The 20,050-nt window shown below is 44.7% G+C and overlaps 1 protein-coding gene across 5 annotated transcripts in view; it reads right to left on the reverse strand.

Annotated features, from left to right (window-relative positions):
- The window catches only part of LOC125150854 (histone-arginine methyltransferase CARM1-like), a 245,965-nt gene that overhangs the window by 94,839 nt on the left and 131,076 nt on the right, over positions 1-20,050 (reverse strand). For all 5 annotated transcript variants that reach the window (XR_007146512.1, XR_007146511.1, XM_047831277.1 and 2 more), the window contains exons 3-4: positions 8,081-8,187; positions 7,449-7,553 (exon numbers count right to left, since the gene is read on the reverse strand). Coding sequence is in view for 3 of the 5 variants with exons in the window: in XM_047831277.1 (XP_047687233.1) it covers positions 7,449-7,553; positions 8,081-8,187 (212 nt within the window). In the remaining 2 variants the exon portion in view is untranslated. The remainder of the gene's footprint in view (positions 1-7,448; positions 7,554-8,080; positions 8,188-20,050) is intronic.

Raw genomic sequence — 20,050 nt, forward strand, 5'->3', positions numbered from 1 at the left:
GCTGAATCAGAGGCAGGCCCGAACTTCCACCAATAAGATGCGTTTTGCAGGCGAAGCTCGGAATGTGAAGATTCGGGGCTGCCAGAGAATCCGCTCAGGGGAGGTCACAACTGTGTCCGGGTTCCAGCTCACCAGAGGGGAGTTCTAAGGACAACACTCAAGGGCACCAGAGGGTGAAGGCTGGGCAGGCATGGTGCCCATGTCTGGCTGCACTGCTGTCTCTCTGAGACCAATTGTACAATGTGACTTTGGAACTTATTCTTGGTCACGGAGCCTCCACGCCTACTGTCTGATGACCCCGTATCCTTTAAAGAAATTATTTTCTCTCTTTCCTTCCCTCAAGTCGGGAGAGCTGGCTTTTGAACTTGGCAGCTAACAAGTTAACATACAAGTACTAAGGGAGTTAAGGTATGCCAAGCACCTAGCAGGATCAGGAGTGATCTCCTTTCTTTCTGCCTCCCTACACAGCACTGAGCAAGGGTTTTGCTGTCACCAGGTCAAAGATGATGCTCAGGGGTGAGAAGCGGAAGATGTAAAGAATGGATTTTTGAAAACGTGGTATATACATACAATGAACATTACTCTTCCTTAAAAGGGGGATTCTGCCATGAGCAACACCATGGATGAATCTGGAGGGCATTCCGCTCAATCAAATAAGCCAGACACAGAAGGACAAAGGCTACACGATTTCCCTTGAATCAAAGCATCTCAAATAGTCAAATTCATTGAAGCCGAGAGCAAATGCTGGTCGCTAGGGGCTGGGGAGAAGGAGAAATAGGAAAGCATTAGTCGAAGGGTATGAAGTTTCAGCTGCGTGAGAGGAGCAGCTCAACTCCGAATTCCTGGATGTCCATTGCACGCTGTTTGCTACTAACGATGCTGCGTCACATACTTAAACATTTGCTAAGGGGATGGATCTGCTGTTAAGTGTTCTTATCACGGAATATTAAGTAAACAGCAGGACGAAACTTTGGAAGTGATGTGATGGATACGTTTATGGCGGAGACTGTGGTGATGGTTTCCCGGATATACGCTGATGCCTCCAATATCAACAAGTTGCACATGTCAAATATGTATCATTTTTTGACCTGATCCATACCTCATTAAGGAGGTTTTGTTTTGTTGTTTTTTTTTAAAAAATGTTTTTTTAATGTGCATTTATTTTTGAGAGAGAGACAGAGCGTGAGTGGGCAAGGGGCAGAGAGAGAGGGAGACACAGAATTGGAAGCAGGCTCCAGGCTCTGAGCTGTCAGCACAGAGTCTGATGCGGGGCTCGAACCCACGAACCGCAAGATCATGACCTGAGCCGAAGTCGGTCACTTAAACTGGCTGAGCTATTCTGGCGCACCCCCTCCCTTTTTGTTTTGTTTTGTTTTGTTTTGTTTTTAAAATAAGGAGGCAAGAGCTGTTTCATCCCATACAGACAGGACTCCTGGGCGGGCCTGTGCTGCAGCTTTCTTCCTGTCGATGATGAAGGTCAGACCTCATTAGTGTGTGGGCTTAGCCGAGGCTCTGCAGCGTTTCAAAGCAGGAGGAGAACTTCTGAGGGGGATGAGAGGCAGACTCCAGGGCCTTTGACCAAGCTGATGATAAGCCCACAGCGAAGAAAAGTCACGGTGGAGGGGCCTGGGGCTCAGGCTCTGCAAATCAGAGTATCAGCTGACAATCGGGAGTGGGTTGCTTTTGCATGTTTGTTGTTGTTATTTACGGGTTTTTTTTTTTTTAAGCTTTCAAATCCCCGAATCCCTTCGGCCTAAGCCAACTGCACATTTGAATGCACCAAGCAGCTGTTGCGGCGGGGGATTCTCTCCTCTGTGAAAAAGCTGATTTAAAAAAAAAAACAAAAAACAAAAAACAAAGTAATAAGCTCCCGGCTCCCGCTTATTCTCCCAAGGTTCCAGCAACTGGTGCCCTGACAAATGAAGTGTCAAAACATTTCCAAATTAAAACCCTACCGCTCACACAGCCCCACACCCTCAGCAGGATGGACTTTCCCTGCTTGGACCCTGCACACCCTTGAAGAAACTAAAAATAGCCAGATGGCAATTAACAGAAACTCTGAGGAGGGGGAGGGGGTGAGTTCCAGCAGGGGTCAGTTTCCTGGATGGATTCCAAACGGAGTCTTCAGCCAGCAGTGCTCTGGCCAAGAAAGGCTTTTCATTAAAAGTGCATGGGGGAGGCAGCATGGGAAAAAAAGAAATCAAGATTTGAAACTATAGCAGAGGCAGAACCCACACCACCATGCCCAACACCATCAGTGACAATAATAATACTTGCTACAAGGTACTGAGTGGCTACCATGGGTCACCGAGCCTTCCATATGCAATGTATCATCTTAACCTAGCAAGGACTCCAAGAAGTAGTCGCCACTCTAACAGATAAAGGATATTAAAGCCCAGAGCCGGTAGCAGCCAACTAGCCAAAGACGTCAAAGCAAACAGGATAAAGGCCTACGGCAGGTGCGTGGTGAGTGACCAGGCTGCTGTCTGAACTTGGCTTTCCAGTTCTGGAACTCGACCATAACCATTGCACCATGCTGCCTCCTACATGCACGGGGATATCTGAGTGACCAAATGTTTCCACGCTGTCCTTAAGCTCAGAGAGACAAAATTCTCCCTTGGCAATTTTAGCAGTCCCTTTCCGGGGTTCATATCTGGGTGGGGGGGGGGTGCTCTAAAGTAAGACTAACTGGGTTCCAATCCTGGCCTTTTCATTTCCTAGTTGTATACAATCAGGTAAGTTAATAGCATCCGCAGGCCTTAGCTCTTTTGTCTCTAAAGTGGCAGTGATGTAGGCTTTTATCTCACAAAATTGTAATCAAGATCAAAGGAACCTGCTCTGTGGACTGAGTATCTGTGTCCCCCTAAAATTCAAATGTTGAAACTCTAATCCCCAGTGGGATGGTATTTGGAGATGGGGCCTTTGGGAAGGAATGCGGTCACAAGGGCGGAGCCATCGTGAAGGGGATTCGGACCCTTATACGGAGAGACATTAAGTAACTCGCTTCCTGTTCTTCTGGGTCGTGTGAAGATATAACAAGACGACCTATGTATGAGCCAGGGCATGACTCCTCCCCAGACACCGGCTCTACCAACACTCTGACCTTGGACTTCCCAGCCTCCAGGACTATGACAAATAAATATTTGTTGTTTAAACCACCCTGTCTATGGTAGTTTGGGGATAGCAGGGTTTGTCTGGGGAGACAGGCTGTCCAGCATACAAATGGGTGGAAAAGTTCAGTCTGTGGGGGAAAGAAATAGGAAGGCCTTATTTGGCCACAGGTCCAAGCCTTGTTCTCCAAGCAGCACTACTAACCATAAAGCTGATATTATTTCTACCTGACATCTGGGTCTATTTCTAAATTGGTTCAGAACTCAGAAGGGAAAAGAGATATAATTAATTATCAACCATGTGATTAATTTTCACCTTCATAAACCCCAACAGATAGACGTCTATTTTATTTCACTGGCAGACAAACCCATTTCAGGCCGGCAGGAAGAGGATATTTTGCAAAATCAAATGAGGTTACAGCTGTGCGTGACCTTAAAGATGATCCGGGCCAGTATCTTCATTTTTGTGGATGAAAAGATAACACAAATGCAAGGGTCAAGTGACATAATCCATGTGAAATTCTGTGAAAGATTAGAATGCAAATTATTCACATGATCAGTCGTTTGGGGAGTGGTCTTAAGAAGCCGTAAACCCCAGAATTAAAAACAGATTATGGATAACACAGAAAATAGATTGTAGATAATAGAAAATAGATTATAGATGAAAACTAAGCAACTCCAGAGGGAGAGAAATTTTCCTAAGCAAAAGTATTACCTCCAGGAAACATCTTCAAACCACAAAACAATCAATAGTTTAGAGGTGATTATTTTTTTTTTCAATTAGCAAAAAATCCCTATCTTAGGTCAATAAGATTGCTTGCCCACTCTCTTGAATACGAGATGGAGAGTCAAAAGAAATAAGCTTCCCCCCTCTCCCCTAATCCTGTCCACCTGCCATAATCAGGTCCTCTTTGTTAGGGATGTTTACTTCCTATCTGTTAACCAGGCAGGACCCCACTGGCAAAGCAAGGGTGACGGGCACCTCAGGACATATGACAGGACATCTGAGACACTGTGGCCAAACAGCCATCTCTGGTCTTATCACCCTCAATCATCAGAGTACGCAGTGTTGCCTTTTAGAAAGCAAGTGGTCCTGGGTAAGTTGGAGAGAATTCACTGTACCGTGTCTCTTCCACTAAATACAGAATGCATGGGACAGGTACTTGGAAGACTCTAAAATGTGTACAGGAGCAGGCAGACTGGGGAAGACCAGAATTCAAATACTGCCAAACCATATCCTCCATGATCTGAACTCAACACACCGGAAATAGGCACCAGGGCGCCGACAAAAGAGCTCCTGGGGACACCTAGTAGTTCTGGCTCCAACATCAAGAAAGGACGCTACAATCTCGAGTATGAAAATGCTCCGGTTTTCCCTTGCTCTTCTTTTTTCTTTTCCTCTTCTCTCTCCTCTCCTTCCTTTCTTTCCCTCCCCTTTCCTCTCTTCTGTGTTCCAGCCCCCAGCGATCTAGTGGTAGTGACTGCCTCAGGAGCCAAAACGATGAGGGCAGGCAACCTACCTCCGCATTCGCTGCTGTCATTCCCAAAGGCTGAGACCACCAACGCCCCGCCAGCCGCCTTTCTTCTTTCTTTGTCTTCTCTCTGCTTGGCCAGCGTAGGCCAGGTCGTGGAAGTGCAGGAAAGAGCGAGATTTTCAGCCCGAGACTGAGAAGTGGTCCCAGGGAATCAGAAAGCACCGGGAAATCAGGGAGAGGAAGGAGTTTGGCAAAGCAACCCCATAAAGTTTTCTTTCTCTGAATAAATTCCTGGGCTGGGCGCTGGGGTGGCTCAGTGAGTTAAGCACCTGACTCGTGCTTTTGGCTGAGGTCATGAACTCATGGCTCGTGAGGTTGAGCCCCACGTCGGGCTCTGCATTGACAGTGCGGAGCCTGCTTGGGATTCTCTTCCCCGACCCACAGCCCCTACCCTGCTTGCTCTCTCTCTCTCTCTCAAAATAAATAAATAAAATTAATTTATAAAAAAATTAAAAAAAAAATTCCTGGGGCTCACCCTCCATCTGTACATGCAGGAATCTGATCTTAATTAGCATACCAATACTTTGAGAACTCTCCCCAGGTGCCAGACTGACCACCAGGTGACACACACACGCAGACCCAAACAGCATTGCCAAAGGCTTTGAAACCCGAACTGACGTGAGAACCAGAGCCCTCAGAAGGCCAACTAGTGGTGTGGAACTCGCAGCCTGAACCTAACCAAGCTGAATGAACACGAAAACACAAATAACATTTTCCCTAGGCATTAAGCAAGAACCTAGAGTCTCTTAACATAATATTCAGAATGCGTAGAATGCTATCCACAATTCCGCGGCATATGAAGAATCAGGGAAGTTCCAATTCCCTCGGAAAACGCAACCAACTGAAGCCAACCCAGCAATAACACGGATGTTAGAATGATCTGACAGAAACGATGGTAAAGACGCCCCAACCAGCGATCGTGAACACTGCTGAAACCAATGGGTAAGACAAAAAGCCTCAGGCAAGAAACAGATGCCATGAAACCAGAGCCAAATGGAAATTCTGGAATAACCAACGTAACATAAAAAGTACCAAAAACTCTGATGGGCTCAGGAGCAGAATACGACAGAACAACGAAGGCCAGTGGCAGATCAGCTTTGAGCTGGGTGCCCATTTATCGCTACTTTCTCACGAATTTTCTCTCTGTTTTAATCAACTGGTACTGCAGAAGAAGCCACATCAAAATTTAGTGGATTAAACTGGAGACAATTTATCATTTCTGTCAATTCCACGGGAGGGCCAGGCAGCTTCTCTGCTGATCTTGCCCGGATGCATTCACGTTTCTGCATTCAGCTGCAGGGGTGGCTAGACAGCAGGCCAAGGTGGCCCCACTCACAGGACTGGCAGTCGGTGCTGGCTGTTGACTGGAGGGCCTCAGTCCTCTTGTATGTGACCTTTCAACCCCCAGTAGGCTAGCCCGGGCTTCTTCACTGAGTATGGTAATCTCAGGGTTCCAAGGGGGTAAGGCCAGGAGCCACAAGGCCCCTTAAGCCCTAGGCTCTGAAATCCACATGATGTGACCTCTGTCATCGTCTTTGGTGAAAGCAGATCATACGAACAGCACAGAGATAAAAGTAAAACATTAGACTATCTCTTGATGAAAGGGAAAGCTATAGGACTTTGCAAATAGGCATGGACACGAGGAGCCATGAGTCATTGGGACCATTATTTCAATGTTCTACCATAGCCTTCCGGAGGAGCTAATACTGCAGATATCAGAGGCTGTGGTCTACAATTTACTGTGGCAGTAGAATCGATTGCGACGCTCAGAGAAGTTTAGTGTTTTGCCTGAGATCACACAGCTAGTTAGGGAGAAAACATAAAACTAAATCCTGGGACTGCTGATTGCACTGACCGGTCTTCATGCCTCCGAGATGGGCCATATAGTATTTTGAACGCTGGCTTTGTATTTAACAGGTAGGAGAATAATAATGGACAATACTTTCATAACGTGTTAGCAGTCATTCATCATTCAGATGCATTTTGTGAAGGAAATACGTGCAGGCACTTGTGGAGTCTATGAAAAAAAATCGAAGGACAGTGACTTAATAAGAGCTATTCATTAGGTAGGAATAGAGGTCCTAACCCATTCCATGCACCAAGAGATGGTCATTCAGTCTCTTGAGTTCCTGGCACTCGAAACTTAATTTCTTTATGGAGGTAAAACTCACATAACGTCAAACGAACCATTACTCATTTTAAATTGTAAAATTCAGTGCCATCTGGCACATTCCCTGTGTTATGTAACTGTTACCTGTCTCAAGTTTCCAGCCATTTCTATCACCGTAAAAAAAAAAACCGCTGTACCCATTAAGCACCACTCCCCACTCCTCCCTTCCTCTGCCCCTGGCTCCCACGAGTCTGCCTCCTTTCTGATTTGCCTATTCTGGATGTTTCATGTAGACCGAATCATCTTTATGAGCTTCTGTCACTCATTTCACTCAGCAGGTTTTGTGGTTCACCCATGTTGATGCACGTGTCAGCACTGCATTATTTTTGTGGATAAGGTAAATATGAACGATGCCCGCAATATTCCATTGTATGGACGTACCACATTTTGTTTTTCCATTCATCAGGTGATAGGCATTTGGGTTCTTTCCACTCTGGCTATTGTGAATCGTGTTGCTATAAACATTCATGTCCAAATAGTTGTTTGAATGCCTGCTTTCAATTCTTTGGCGCGTATAATTAGGGGGTGGAATTGCTGGGTCATACGGTGGTTCTACCAAAGCTTAATTTTGATTCTCGTTTTTGACAAGCCTTCTTAAAATGGTCTGAGATAATAACATGCCGCTGGCATTACCTTGTCTCTAAAGTCAATGTGGTTCTGGAGGATGGCTCTGTGGTAAGTGGCTGTCCTCACAAAATCTTGCATCATGTTCTGCTGCTGGGAAATGCAGCCATAAAACTGTGGGGAAAAGACAAGGACAGGGACAGTCAACAACCCATAAGTCATCACCTTCATGCACATATGGTTCTGAGAGCCACCTTGGTCAAGGTAGGCTTGACCTAATACACAGGCAAGCTGAGGCTCTGAAAGACACAGTGGCCTGTCCTTCTTAGCTCTGTTTGTAAGGTCTAGAACTGTAAGTGGACCGCAGACTTTCAGCAGCTGCTTCACGAGATAGATTCAGGCCTCGATGTTGGTCAGACAAGTGCCCAGGGTCCCTCCTCAAAGCAGAGGCTATGAGGGTCAAGAGTAACAGCGATAAGAGAGAGAAAGGCCAGAGGCAAAAGGGATGTCCCTAATGAGTCTCATGAGCCAGGAGAGAAAAATAGGACTTGGACGGAGGTCTTGAGTGAGAGCGGGAGGAGAGCAGGAGGTAGTGACGATGACCATCCTGATCAGGCAAGCCAGCCCTCCAGCCCGCTCAGGTGTATCCGCAGGTGTGCGTCACATGGAAACTCAGTTCCACCCGGAACAACTTTCCTGACCTGGAAATACTGCACGGCCGATGCCTCTTCTGTCCGCTGGCTGAACACCGAGGAGTCCTTTTTCTCATTCCGGCAGCTTTTCAAGGTATTTGAAAATGAGCTGAGATCTGCAGGGACAAAAAGCAGACCCGTTTCTACACGGAGGGAAGCACAGAATTCACCACTACGCTCTTTACAAAATTCTGGGAAAACAGTAGAGGATTCAAAGGGCAGACGGCACCTGGGTGGCTCAGTCATTCAAGCATTCATCCAAGTCTTGATTTCGGCTCAGGTTGTGATCTCGCAGATCCTGGGTTTGTGCCCTGCATCGGGCTCCATGCTGGCAGTGCAGAGCCTGCTTGGGATTCTCTCTCTTTCCCTCTCTGCCCTCCCTGGCTCATGCCCTCTCTCTCTCTCTATCTCTCTCAAAATAAATAAACTTAAAAAAAAAAAAAAAAGAAAGAAAGAAAGGGCGCCTGGGTGGCTCAGTCAATTGAGCACCCAACTTCAGCTCAGGTCATGATCTCACGGTTCATGGGTCCGAGCCCCATGTCGGGCTCTGTGCTGACAGCTCAGAGCCTGGAGTCTGCTTCGGATTCTCTGTTTCCCTCTCTCTCTCTCTGCCCCTCCCCTGCTCACGCTCTGTCTTTCCCTCTCAGAAAAATAAACATTAAAAAACTTAAAAAAAAAAAAAGAAGATTCAAAGGGCATGTTCATCCCCAAACACACACGATAAGGAACGGCAAGGTGGCTATGGGTGCCACTCTGAGATGTGACACCCTTACGTACACTTGTCACACGTATTTGCATTCACCAATATCACGTGAGAGAGCTTAATGGAACACATAGAGACTGGGCTCATGGGATCCTCCTGGTCCCGCATTCACAAAGCGAAACAGGTTTATTCTAAGTCAGTCCTCTGGGGAAGGTGATTGTTGATGATAAGGAAAAAATATATATGTGAATACAAAATATGCATATAATCGATATATATACATATGTATATCTATATAATCTCATTCTATTGTAACAACAGGGTTCTTTTTCACACTTCTCTAGGTGTACAGAGAAAAAGGAAAATAACTGAAGATATGTGAATACAAGGCAAAGCTTTCTACTACTTGAGGAAAAAAATACAAAAGTGAAGGCTCAAAAAAAATCCCCAAAGTGGTATCACTAATAGCTAACACAGCCTACAAGGTTGTCGAGTTTTGTGACTTTTGCCTTCGAAATGTCTTTGAGGGGCGCCTGGGTGGCTAAGGTGGTAAAGCGTCTGACTTCAGCTCAGGTCAGGATCTCACGGTTTGTGAGTTCGAGTCCTGCCTCAGGCTCTCTGCTGTCAGCACGCGGCCCACTTTGGATCCTCTGTCCCCCCTCTCTCTTCCCCTCCCCCACTCTCAGTCTCTCTCAAAAATAAACACAAAAATTTTAAAATAATATAAAATTTAAAAAGTTTTCAAAAATAAAGTTTAAAAATGCAAAAAAAATTTGCGTAATTACAAAATCAGTATTCGAAAAGTGTAGAAAATTCACAAAATGCAACAAACCCAAATGAAGAAAATAAAAATAATCATCTCATTATGCAAGCTATTAATTACTGTTCACGTTTCGGTGTATATTCTCTTGGGGTGTGTGTGTGTGTGTGTGTGTGTGTGTGTGTGTATGTGTGTAAAAATTCCTCTTTGCACAATTTCATCCCATTATTTTATAAATACATCTTTTAATTTAAGATAATATCGGGGCACCTGGGTGGCTCAATTGGTTAAGTGTCTGACTTGATATTGTCTCAGGTCAGGATCTCACGGTTCATGGGATCAAGACCCATGTCAGGCTCTGTGCTGACAGTGGAGCCTGCCTGGGATTTTCTCTTTCTCCCTCTCTCTCTGAAAATGAATAAATAAACATTAAAAAAAAAAAAAAAGAAAAAAGTACATGAATAACTTCCCGGATTTTTAAGTAGTCTCTTGACATGACTGTTAATGGATGTATGTTTCAGATGGACATGCCACTTCCCTACAGTTGGACCCCAAGTCCCTACCCTGGCGTACTATTTTGGGATGACAGAGCCCAGCACCTGTATCTTTAACTCTGTCCCTGGTGACTCTGATGAGAAGACATTCTTGAGGACTCCAGTTAACAGAACCTCCGTACAAAATAAGTATCCTAACTCTATATTACAGTAAAAGAGACTCTAATTCTTTACAATTTCCTCCTACGTGGGCCATCAACAGATCGGTATTTCTGTTCCCCCGTGACATTTACCTTTTGACTGTTTTCTTTTACAATTAAGAAAAAAAAAACTCCGTAAATAATGTGATCATATGAAATTTAACAATTCAGAAAAGAAAGCCCAGAAGCAAAAAGAATTCCGAGGTATAACCACTAATAATATTTTGGGATAAAATCTCCCAGTAATTTTTTTCATATATTTTTATCTCTCTCTGTATTATTTACAATAGTACTGAAGTCTCCTGCTTTACAACCTATTTTTTTCTTTTTTCCTTTTTTTTGAGAGTGCGTGCACGCACGCCTGTGAGTGGGGGAGATACGGGGTAAGGGAGATGGAGAACTTCAAGCAGGCTCCGTGCCCAGTGTGAAGCCGGACGCAGGGCTCGATCCCATGGCCCTGAGATCGTGACTTGAGCCAAAATCAAGAGTCGGATGCTTAACCAACTGAGCCACCCAGGCCTTCCTACAGCCTGCTTTTTCATGAACAATAGTTAGCTTTTTCTGGTCAGTACCTTTCATATAGAATCTCTCAACTACACATAAAGCTATAGAGCCCATTAATTACGGTTTCCTTTTGGTCTTGTTTTTCCAATTTGTTCCCAGAGGCAACAGTTTCACAGACTTAGGAGATCTTAATTTCAACAAGATTTCTAACCATGTTCCTTCAAATTTTGGACCTAATTATTTCCTTGTCAACTTCTACAGGGGGTCAAAAGTACCAACTCTATTCAACTACAATTTTCTATATTTGCATTTTATTCCCTTCAAAAGACATTGGGTACTATTTTGAAACTTCAAAAATGTTTTAAAACTTTGTTAGATAAAAGCTTGCAACAAACCGGGTATAAAAAGGGAACACACCTCAACACAGCAAAAGCCATACATGACAGTCCTTCAGCTGACAGCGTACTCAACAGTAAAACATTGAAAGCTTTTCCTCTAAGACTGGGAACGAGACAAGGATGCCCACTGTCGCCATTCCTTTTTAACAAAGTGTTAGAAGTCCTAGCCAGAGCAATTAGGCAATACAAGGAAATAAAAAGCATCCAAATTGGAAAAGGAGAAGCAAAATTGTCTCTATTTGCAGACAACATGATATTATCTATAGAAAACTCTAAAGACTCCACCAAAAAAACTGTTATAACCAATGAATTCCGTAGAGTTGCAGGATACAATATCAATATACAAAAATCAGCTGTGTTTCTAAACACCAACAATGAACTACTAGAAAGCAATCCCATTTAAACCTGCATCAAAAAGAATAAAATATTTAGGAATAAACGGGATCAAGGAAGTGACACCAGCATCTACATGCTAAAATCTGTAAGACGCTGATGAAAAAAGTTGCAGATGACACAAATAAGGGGAAATATATCCTGTGCTCATAGTTTGGAAGAATTAATATGATGAAAATGTCCCACACTACCCAAAGCAATCTACTGATTCAGTGCCATCCTATCAAAATTCTGAGGGCACTTTTCACAGAAAAACAATCCTAAAATTTGTATGGAACCACAAAACCCCCAACAGCCAAAGCACTCTTGAGAAAGAAGAACAAGGCTGGAGGCGTCACACTCTGCGATTTCAAACTATATTACAAAGGCGTGGTAATTAAAACATTATGGCATTGTCATAAAAACACACAGATGAATGGAACAGAAGAAAGAGCCCAGAGGTAAACTCATGTTTATATACTCAACCGAAATTACAACAAAGAAACGAAGAAGGTATAATGGAGAAAGGATGGTCTCTTCAATAAATGATGCTGGGCAGAGTGGACATCCACACGCGCCTCTGGGTATCCACTGGACCCCTTACACCATGCCCAATAGTCAACTCAAGATGGATTAAATTGTGGAACGTAAGATCTGAAACCATAAAGCTTCTAGAAGAAAATGGGGTAAACACTTCAACACTGGTCTTGGCAATGATGTTTTGAATTTGACACCAAAAGCAAAGGCAACAACAGGAAAAATAAAGAAGCGGGATGACATCAAACTAAAAAGCTTCTGTACCGCAAAGGCAATACCAACAAAGCGAAAAGGCAACCTACAGGATGGGAGAAAATATTAGCAAATCACACATCTGATAAGGAGTTAATATCTAAAAAATATATAAAGAACTCACACAGCCCCACAGTAGGAAAAAAACCTAATCAATCTGATTAAAAAATAGGCAACGGAATTGAACAGGCACTCTTCCAAAGGCATGCAGATGGCCATCAGACACATGAAAAGACGCTTCATATCGCTCATCATCAGGTAACGCAAATCGAAACCACAGCGAGACATCACCTCCCACCTGTCAGAATGGCAATCATCAAAAAGCAAAAGATAACAAGTGTTGGTGAGGATGTGGAGAAAAGGGAGCCCTCGTGCACTGTTGGCGGGAATGTAAACCAGTGCAGCCGCCACGGAAAACGGTAAGGAAATTCCTCAAGAAGTTAAAATAGAACTAACCATCTGATCCAGCAATCCCGCTCCTGGGTATATAATCCAAAAGGAAGTGAAATCATTATCTCAGCAATGTCTGCACTCCCAGGTTCATTACAACGATATTCACAGTAGCTAAGACAGGGAACGAGCCTAAGTGTCTGTCAACAGATGAATGGATAAAGATGTGAGAAATACTTTATGTTAATATATATATGTATATTACATATTATATAATATCTGTTCCCCACAATGAAATATTATTCAGCCATGAGACAGAAGGAAATCCTGCCATTTGCGACCACATGGATAGAACTTGACAGCATTATGCTAAATGAAGTAAGACAGAGGAAGACAAATATAGCACGTTATTGCTTACACGTGGAATCTTCTTTTAAAAAGTCAAGCTCCTAGAAAGAAAGAGAGAGTAGAAAAGTGGTTGCCAGGAGCTGTGGGGCAGAATAGGAAAGGGATATAAATGTTGAGCTACAAGATGCACAGGGTCTGAGGATCTAATGTATAGCATGGCGACTACAGCCGCTAACAGTGGATTGTATAATTGAAATCTGCTGAGACTATTGAAATGTTCAAATGTACCAAAAAATGAAATGAAATGAAATGAAATGAAATTTCTCAGACATACTAAAAAAAAAATACCAGAAGATATTAGATAATATTTACCCAGCTCTGGTCTCTTGGCCCCTGTCCAATTCCCTCTGATCTCACAGAGACAGCCAGCTGTGGTCTGTGTCACCCATGTGTGAGTTCTTTGAATCCTGGGCATCTAAGCTGTTTGGGCTTTCAAAGCCTACAGTAAATTCATTTGTTCAACACACAGTCTTTTGAATGTTCTCAACCGTCTCCATACTTTGGGGGAAATCTGAGCTCTTAACACAGCCAAAAATAAAGGGTGCCTAATTTAGCAAACAGGATGCGTGACACGTGGAAAAGTATCATTTTTGGTTAACAAACAAGATTATGACTACCAAGTAACACGGCTAGTCTTGTGTCACTCACCAACTGACTCCAAAGGAGACAACCGTCTCCAAAGGAGACGACGGCCAAAGAGAAGTTCCAACAAAGTTTTAGGTTACAGCAGTATCCACGCAACACATAACCAGCCTTCCAAAATAAACAGTAATTGTACCTATCAGCTCTATCATGTTTGCTATTTGAAAAATCCAATATTATTACACTACCGACACTACAGTCACAACTCTTTCAGTCTCTTGTGTAACAAGTTTACGATGTATTTATGGGATTTAGAAAGTAAGAAGCATCCAGGAAGCAGCATCAATTAACTCCTGCCTATGATGATTTCTGTCCCAATGGCTGCCAGGAAAATGTTTTCTTTACAAGCCACCCTTACCTTTACTTTAAGTGGTTAAATGAATATGTACAAATAAAGAAAATGTCTGTGTTCCCATGCGAGGTATGAGGATTTTTTTAAAATGTGTTGTAATTTTTTTTTTTTTAACATTTGTTCAGTTTTGAGAGACATAGAGAGACAGAGCACAAGCAGGGGAGGGGCAAAGAGGGAAGGAGACACAGAGACTGAGACAGAGACACAGACACCGAGCTTCCCAACGCAGGGCTCGAACCCACGAACCGCGAGATCACGACCTGAAGGATTTTTTTTAAACACACTTTTAAAAGGACAAGAAATTTAATTGTTGATTTCTCCTTCCCCTCAGTGTCCAGAAGAAAGGACTCTGGAGGACACTGTGTTAAACGATCCAGGCCCCTCTAACAAAGTGCCGTGCGTAGAGTGCGTGATTTATAAACAACAGAAATCCATCTCTCACAGGTCTGGAGGCTGGAATTCTGAGATCAGGGTGCCACGCACGGTCAGGCCCTAGTGTTGCAGACTGCTCGCTTCTGGCGGTGTCCTCACATGGTGAAAGTGGTAAGGGACCTCTCTGGGGTCTCTTTTATAATCGCTTCCCAAAGACCCCACCTTCAAATACCACCACACTGAGGATGAAGTTTCAAAATATGAACTTTGGGGAGACATAAACCTCCCGTCTGTGGCAATTCTCAGTGGAGGACCCAAAATGAGACGCAGCCAGACGCAACTTCTCTTCCTTGATTCCCCAAACTAGGGGGAGGGACTTTCGCCAAGAGGAGCGAGGGAATCTTTAAATCCAGCAGATACTTTTGCCTTTGGAGAACATTTTGGCAAGAAGCGCCTTTTTTTTTCTTCTTTTTTTTTTTTTAATGAAAAAGCTTTTTGATCTGCAGGCATCATTTGTTTACAAGATGCCATTCATTCTGTAGGGCCAGGAAGGCTCCCAGAGGAGAGAAAAGAAAGGCCCGCTGTTTAGAACATAATTAAGTCTAAATGGATGTTCACGTTTGCATATTGGCTCCTTCCAGCCGCTCAGGGTAGAAAAGGTGGGAGGAGAGGGGTCAGAACCAGGGCTCTGGAATAAAGAGGTCCCAGTTGGGTAGATTCCAGATGCGAAGCACAGGGCGGGGCATATAGGAAGGAGGAAATGCCCTCGATTCCTAACAAAAGCCAAGTCCCTCCGGCAAGGCATGAATCGTGAGTCAAAAGGGGACTTCTTTCAAAGGACACACTTATCCACACTGTTTGTGAAGAGGGCAGCCGCTCTGGCTTAAACCGCCATGTTTTGTCATTTTCACCACACACAAAAAGATGCAATTTTCTCTACCACGTAGATATTAACCGTGCTACAGCCATGGCTCTCATCATTTTCCTTTGATTCTCAAGCTCGATTTCGGCTTCTTCGTACCAAGCCATTACTTTTCAATTTCAGCATGCAGTCACACTCGCGGATCAATAGACTGCGGAGATTCACCGTTTCTTTATTGTTGTTCCTTCCAAAAGACCAGATTGAAGGGATCTGTTTTTGTTTGCTCGCTTCTCTTAAATAGCTGCTATTTACAAGAGATACTGTCTGTAGTGCTTTCCATGCAGAGTTTATTTACCAAGCATCTTTCTTTGCAGGAAAGGGTAATACCTGGCTGACTGCATCACCTGTTCTGGCCACACGTCCCAAAATTGTACCAGAAAATACACAACTGACAGTATGATAATCGTGGTGTGGATTTCTTCTTCTTCTTCTTCTTCTTTTTTTTTTAAATAATATGTCAAACTCTAAACACTGTAGCAGACATGCTTTGGGGCTATCGTGACTCATTTACCGACAGCCTCTTGTATTTTTTTCTCTAGCTCATCAGCTCAAGTTTGCCAAATCAAGCTCAGCGCGCTGGGCACCTAAGGAAGCGATCTATTTTCCTGTAGTCAGTACACAAAGGAGACAACGAAGCAACGACTCGCCGCATTCAATTCTCCTTCCCCTAGCTTCACGGTCTGGGTGCCCCCCCTCTCGGGATGGAAATGGGTTAGGGAAGACTGCACTGTTCCTCCTATCTGGGCAGAGCTGGACAAACAGGTGCACCCATGGGGGCATCATTCGAGCAGTATGGGTAGGAGGCCAACAGCTGCAAGCTGGTCTTCTCTCTGAACATACCCCCCACACGTATACTTGCAGGGGACTCTGCTGCTGAGTGAAATTCAACTGAAGGACGGCCCTTCTTATTTCTCATACGAGCAGGTTTTCTTAGGAAAGTGGCAGAAGGATTTAGACCTACAGTAGATTCCTTGAGCGGTCGACAGAGCACCATTACAGGATACTGGCTATTTCTGGGGCGCTTGGGTGACTCAGTCGGTTAAGCGCCCGACTCTTGATTTCGACTCAGGTCGTGATCTCACGGTTTGTGAGTTCGAGCCCTGCGTCAGACTGTGCGTTGACAGCGTGGAGCCTGTTGGGATTCTCTGCCTCTCTCTCTAGTCCTCCCCCGCTCACCCTCTCTCTCTCTCTCTCTCTCTCAAACCAAATAAACATCTAAAAAAAAGACACTGGATATTTCTATTGTACGCATGGGAAAACTAGACAAACAGACGGCTTCACCAAACGTCCAGCTAATTTCTCTCTCATACTGTTTTTGTCTCCTTTCGGGGTAAAAAAAAAAAACAAAAAACAAAAGCAAAACAAAACTTGTCAGCATTCCTTGAAAGCAACTGCCAAATCAGCCTCTCTCAAAACAAAAGTACTGAGGCACTCTCAGAAACTGAATGTTCGACTCGCTTTGCTTTTCTCTCCGAGCCTTGCGATTTGCAATCCAAACCTGTAATTCATGATCCATATACCACTTACATAACACTATTTTTGTCCAACCAAAACATTAGTACAAGGCACTGGGGAGAGCCATTCGGGAGTATTTTCTATACTTGTTACATCTATAAATCTTTAGAGACTTCTGCAAAAAAAAAAATGGGTCACAAATTTTATCAAGTTTCTGAGGCGATTTTCATGCATATCTAAAAACCAATTAAACACTTACTGAGATGATCAGCATTGACCTAAACATGTGAAATGGCCTCACCATTTGTGAAGGTAGGTTTGGAGGGAGGTTCATTCATTTGTTTGAAGGTTAAACCAAGTCCCTCATCCCCGTGGGATCCTCATCCTCCCGCCCTGGTGCTCCACCGCCGACAGGAAAAGCCCAGAATCTAAGCACTGTGTGGTCTCCAGTAAGCAGAAGGAACAGGGGTCAGCCTTGGACAGAAGAATAATTGACTGACCCCGCGCAGGACCAAGATTCTAAGCAAAGGACATCAGTGAAAACTCGTTGGTTGGCAAGTGGTGGAAATTCAGCTAAGTTGAACTGAAAGAGAAATGCTCCGGCTCACAAAACTGACAAATCAAGGATTAAAATTCCATTTTCAGGAGTGGCTGTGTCCAGGATCTCAAAGGATAGCACTGAGACACCCTCTCTCTACCTCTCCCTCCGTTTCCTAGCTCTGCCTCCCCATCTTTCTATCACTGTCTCTTTCCTTCTTTCTTAATCCCTATTTCTCGCTTCAGGCTTCATGCTCAGGAGGACGAGATGACCCATCACAGAACAAGATTACCACCAGCGTCTCCGGCACGACACCGCAACCACCCCAGCAGAGCCAATCTTTCTAAAACGTTCCAACAAAAGCCTCAGACCGAACCTCATTGAACCCTGTTCAATTAAAGACCCCTTCCTGAGTCCGTGGTTCTGGCCAGGGGTCCGTGCCCATTGACCAGACTCGAGTCAGCCCTGTCTGAACCCAAAGGAAAACTGGGCTTCTGTCAGCAGAAGAAAGAAGAGTAAGGCCAGACCAAAGCACAACTGACCAGTGCTGAGAGAGAAGTGGAAACATGACAGAATAAATGGCAACGGGAAGTACAAGTGAGAAGATCTGTGTGCCTCAAGGGGCCAACTGGGGAAAGGTGAGCCATGGAAAACACACATTCAGCTGTGTGGCTTCTGCAGTGTTTGAGCTGTGGCTAGCCCAAACCCAGGTTTTGCTCCCAGCAGCAGACTGAGTCAACACTTCTGGTCCTGGATCATGTTGCAGCCCTGATGTGGCACATTTTTACCAGCTCCATATTCCTGTCCACACTCGCTGAGAGCATCTGGCCCTGCTCACACCTCCTGGCATTCTGTTTCTACCACTGGATTCCCATATCCCACCCAGCAGAGCATCGGATCCTGTGTCCCACCTTAGTTAAGAATGAGTTGCTGGTGGGGCGCCTGGGTGGCTCAGTCGGTTAAGCGTCCGACTCCGGCTCAGGTCACGATCTCACGGTCCGTGAGTTCGAGCCCCACGTCGGGCTCTGGGCTGGCAGCTCGGAGCCTGGAGCCTGCCTCGGATTCTGTGTCTCCCTCTCTCTCTCTGACCCTCCCCTGTTCATGCTCTGTCTCTCTCTGTCTCAAAAATAAAAAAACGTTAAAAAAAAATTAAAAACAAAAAAGAATGAGTGGCTGGACAGCAGGGTCACGCAGGCTGAAGGAAGAGACTCAGATGCCGTTATACAGTGGATGGGCTCTGGGGCTCTGAAGGGAGGTTATCCTGCAGAAACTACTGATTGCATTCCTTTTCACACCCAAAAAAGTTCTGGAAATAGATGGTTACCAGACAGGAGGTGGGTGGGGTGGGTGGGTGAAACAGGTGATGGGGACTAAAGAGTATGCTTATCATGACAAGAAGAAAAAGAAAAGGGGGCGCCTGCGTGGCTCAGTCGGTTGAGCATCCCACTTCGGCTCAGGTCATGATCTCGCGTTTGTGGGTTCGAGCCCCGCGTCGGGCTCTGTGCTGACAGCTCGGAGCCTGGAGACTGCTTCGGATTCTGTAACGCCCTCTCTCTCGGCCCCTCCCCTGCTCATGCTCTGTCTGTCTCTGTCTCTCTCTCATAAATAAATAAAACATTAAAAAAATTTTAATGACATTTAACAACTTTAATCAACATTTAAAAAATTTTTCAGGGGCGCCTGGGTGGCGCAGTCGGTTGGGCGTCCGACTTCAGCCAGGTCACGATCTCGCGGTCCGTGAGTTCGAGCCCCGCGTCGGGCTCTGGGCTGATGGCTCGGAGCCTGGAGCCTGTTTCCGATGCTGTGTCTCCCTCTCTCTCTGCCCCTCCCCCGTTCATGCTCTGTCTCTCTCTGTCCCAAAAATAAATAAACGTTGAAAAAAAAAAAAAAATTTTTCATGTTTTATTAATTTTTGAGAGAGAGATAGAACACGAGCAGGGGAGGGGCCGAGAGAGAGGGAGGCACAGAATCCGAAGCAGGCTCCAGGTTCCGAGCTGTCAGCACAGAGCCTGACGCGGGGCTCGAACCCACAAACGCGAGATCATGACCTGAGCCGAAGTAGGATGTTCAACCGACTGAGCCACCCAGGAGCCCCTTAAAATCAACATTTTTACGGTTGCTTATGCCATATTCCCTACATTCTCCAAACAACTAACTCTGGGCAAGCATTAATATAATCCAACATAAAATGTTAAAAACTGGAACAGCAGCCTGTAGTGTCAGAGCATAATGTTCAGCGTACTTCATTTAGCCAAGTGAAAACTTAGCATAATAGGTAGACAAAAAAAAATCTCTCTGGGATTCTCTTTATGTATTATCTGTAAATGGATGAGACAAAAGGACCCTAAACTCAGTTGAGCACATCTGTACCTGTTCCAAGGTACAGGAAAGAAGGTACTTTGTACCTGACAGACTTGAGATTTCAAGTCACATAAAAAGACCACTTCAGATGACAAGGAGCATCTTTTGCTTTTTCAAAACAACTTAAAAAAATTTTTTTAATGTTTATTTTTGAGAGAGAGAGAGAAAGAGAGAGACAGCACAAGCGGGGGAGGGATAGACAGAGAGGCAGACCCAGAATCCAAAGCAGGCTCCAGGCTCCGAGCTGTCAGCACAGAGCCCGACGCGGGGCTTGAACCCACGGACCGTGAGATCATGACCTGAGCCGAAGTCCAAAGCT

This window comes from Prionailurus viverrinus, chromosome D4 (genome assembly GCF_022837055.1).
Source record: "Prionailurus viverrinus isolate Anna chromosome D4, UM_Priviv_1.0, whole genome shotgun sequence".
NCBI lineage: Eukaryota > Metazoa > Chordata > Mammalia > Carnivora > Felidae > Prionailurus > Prionailurus viverrinus.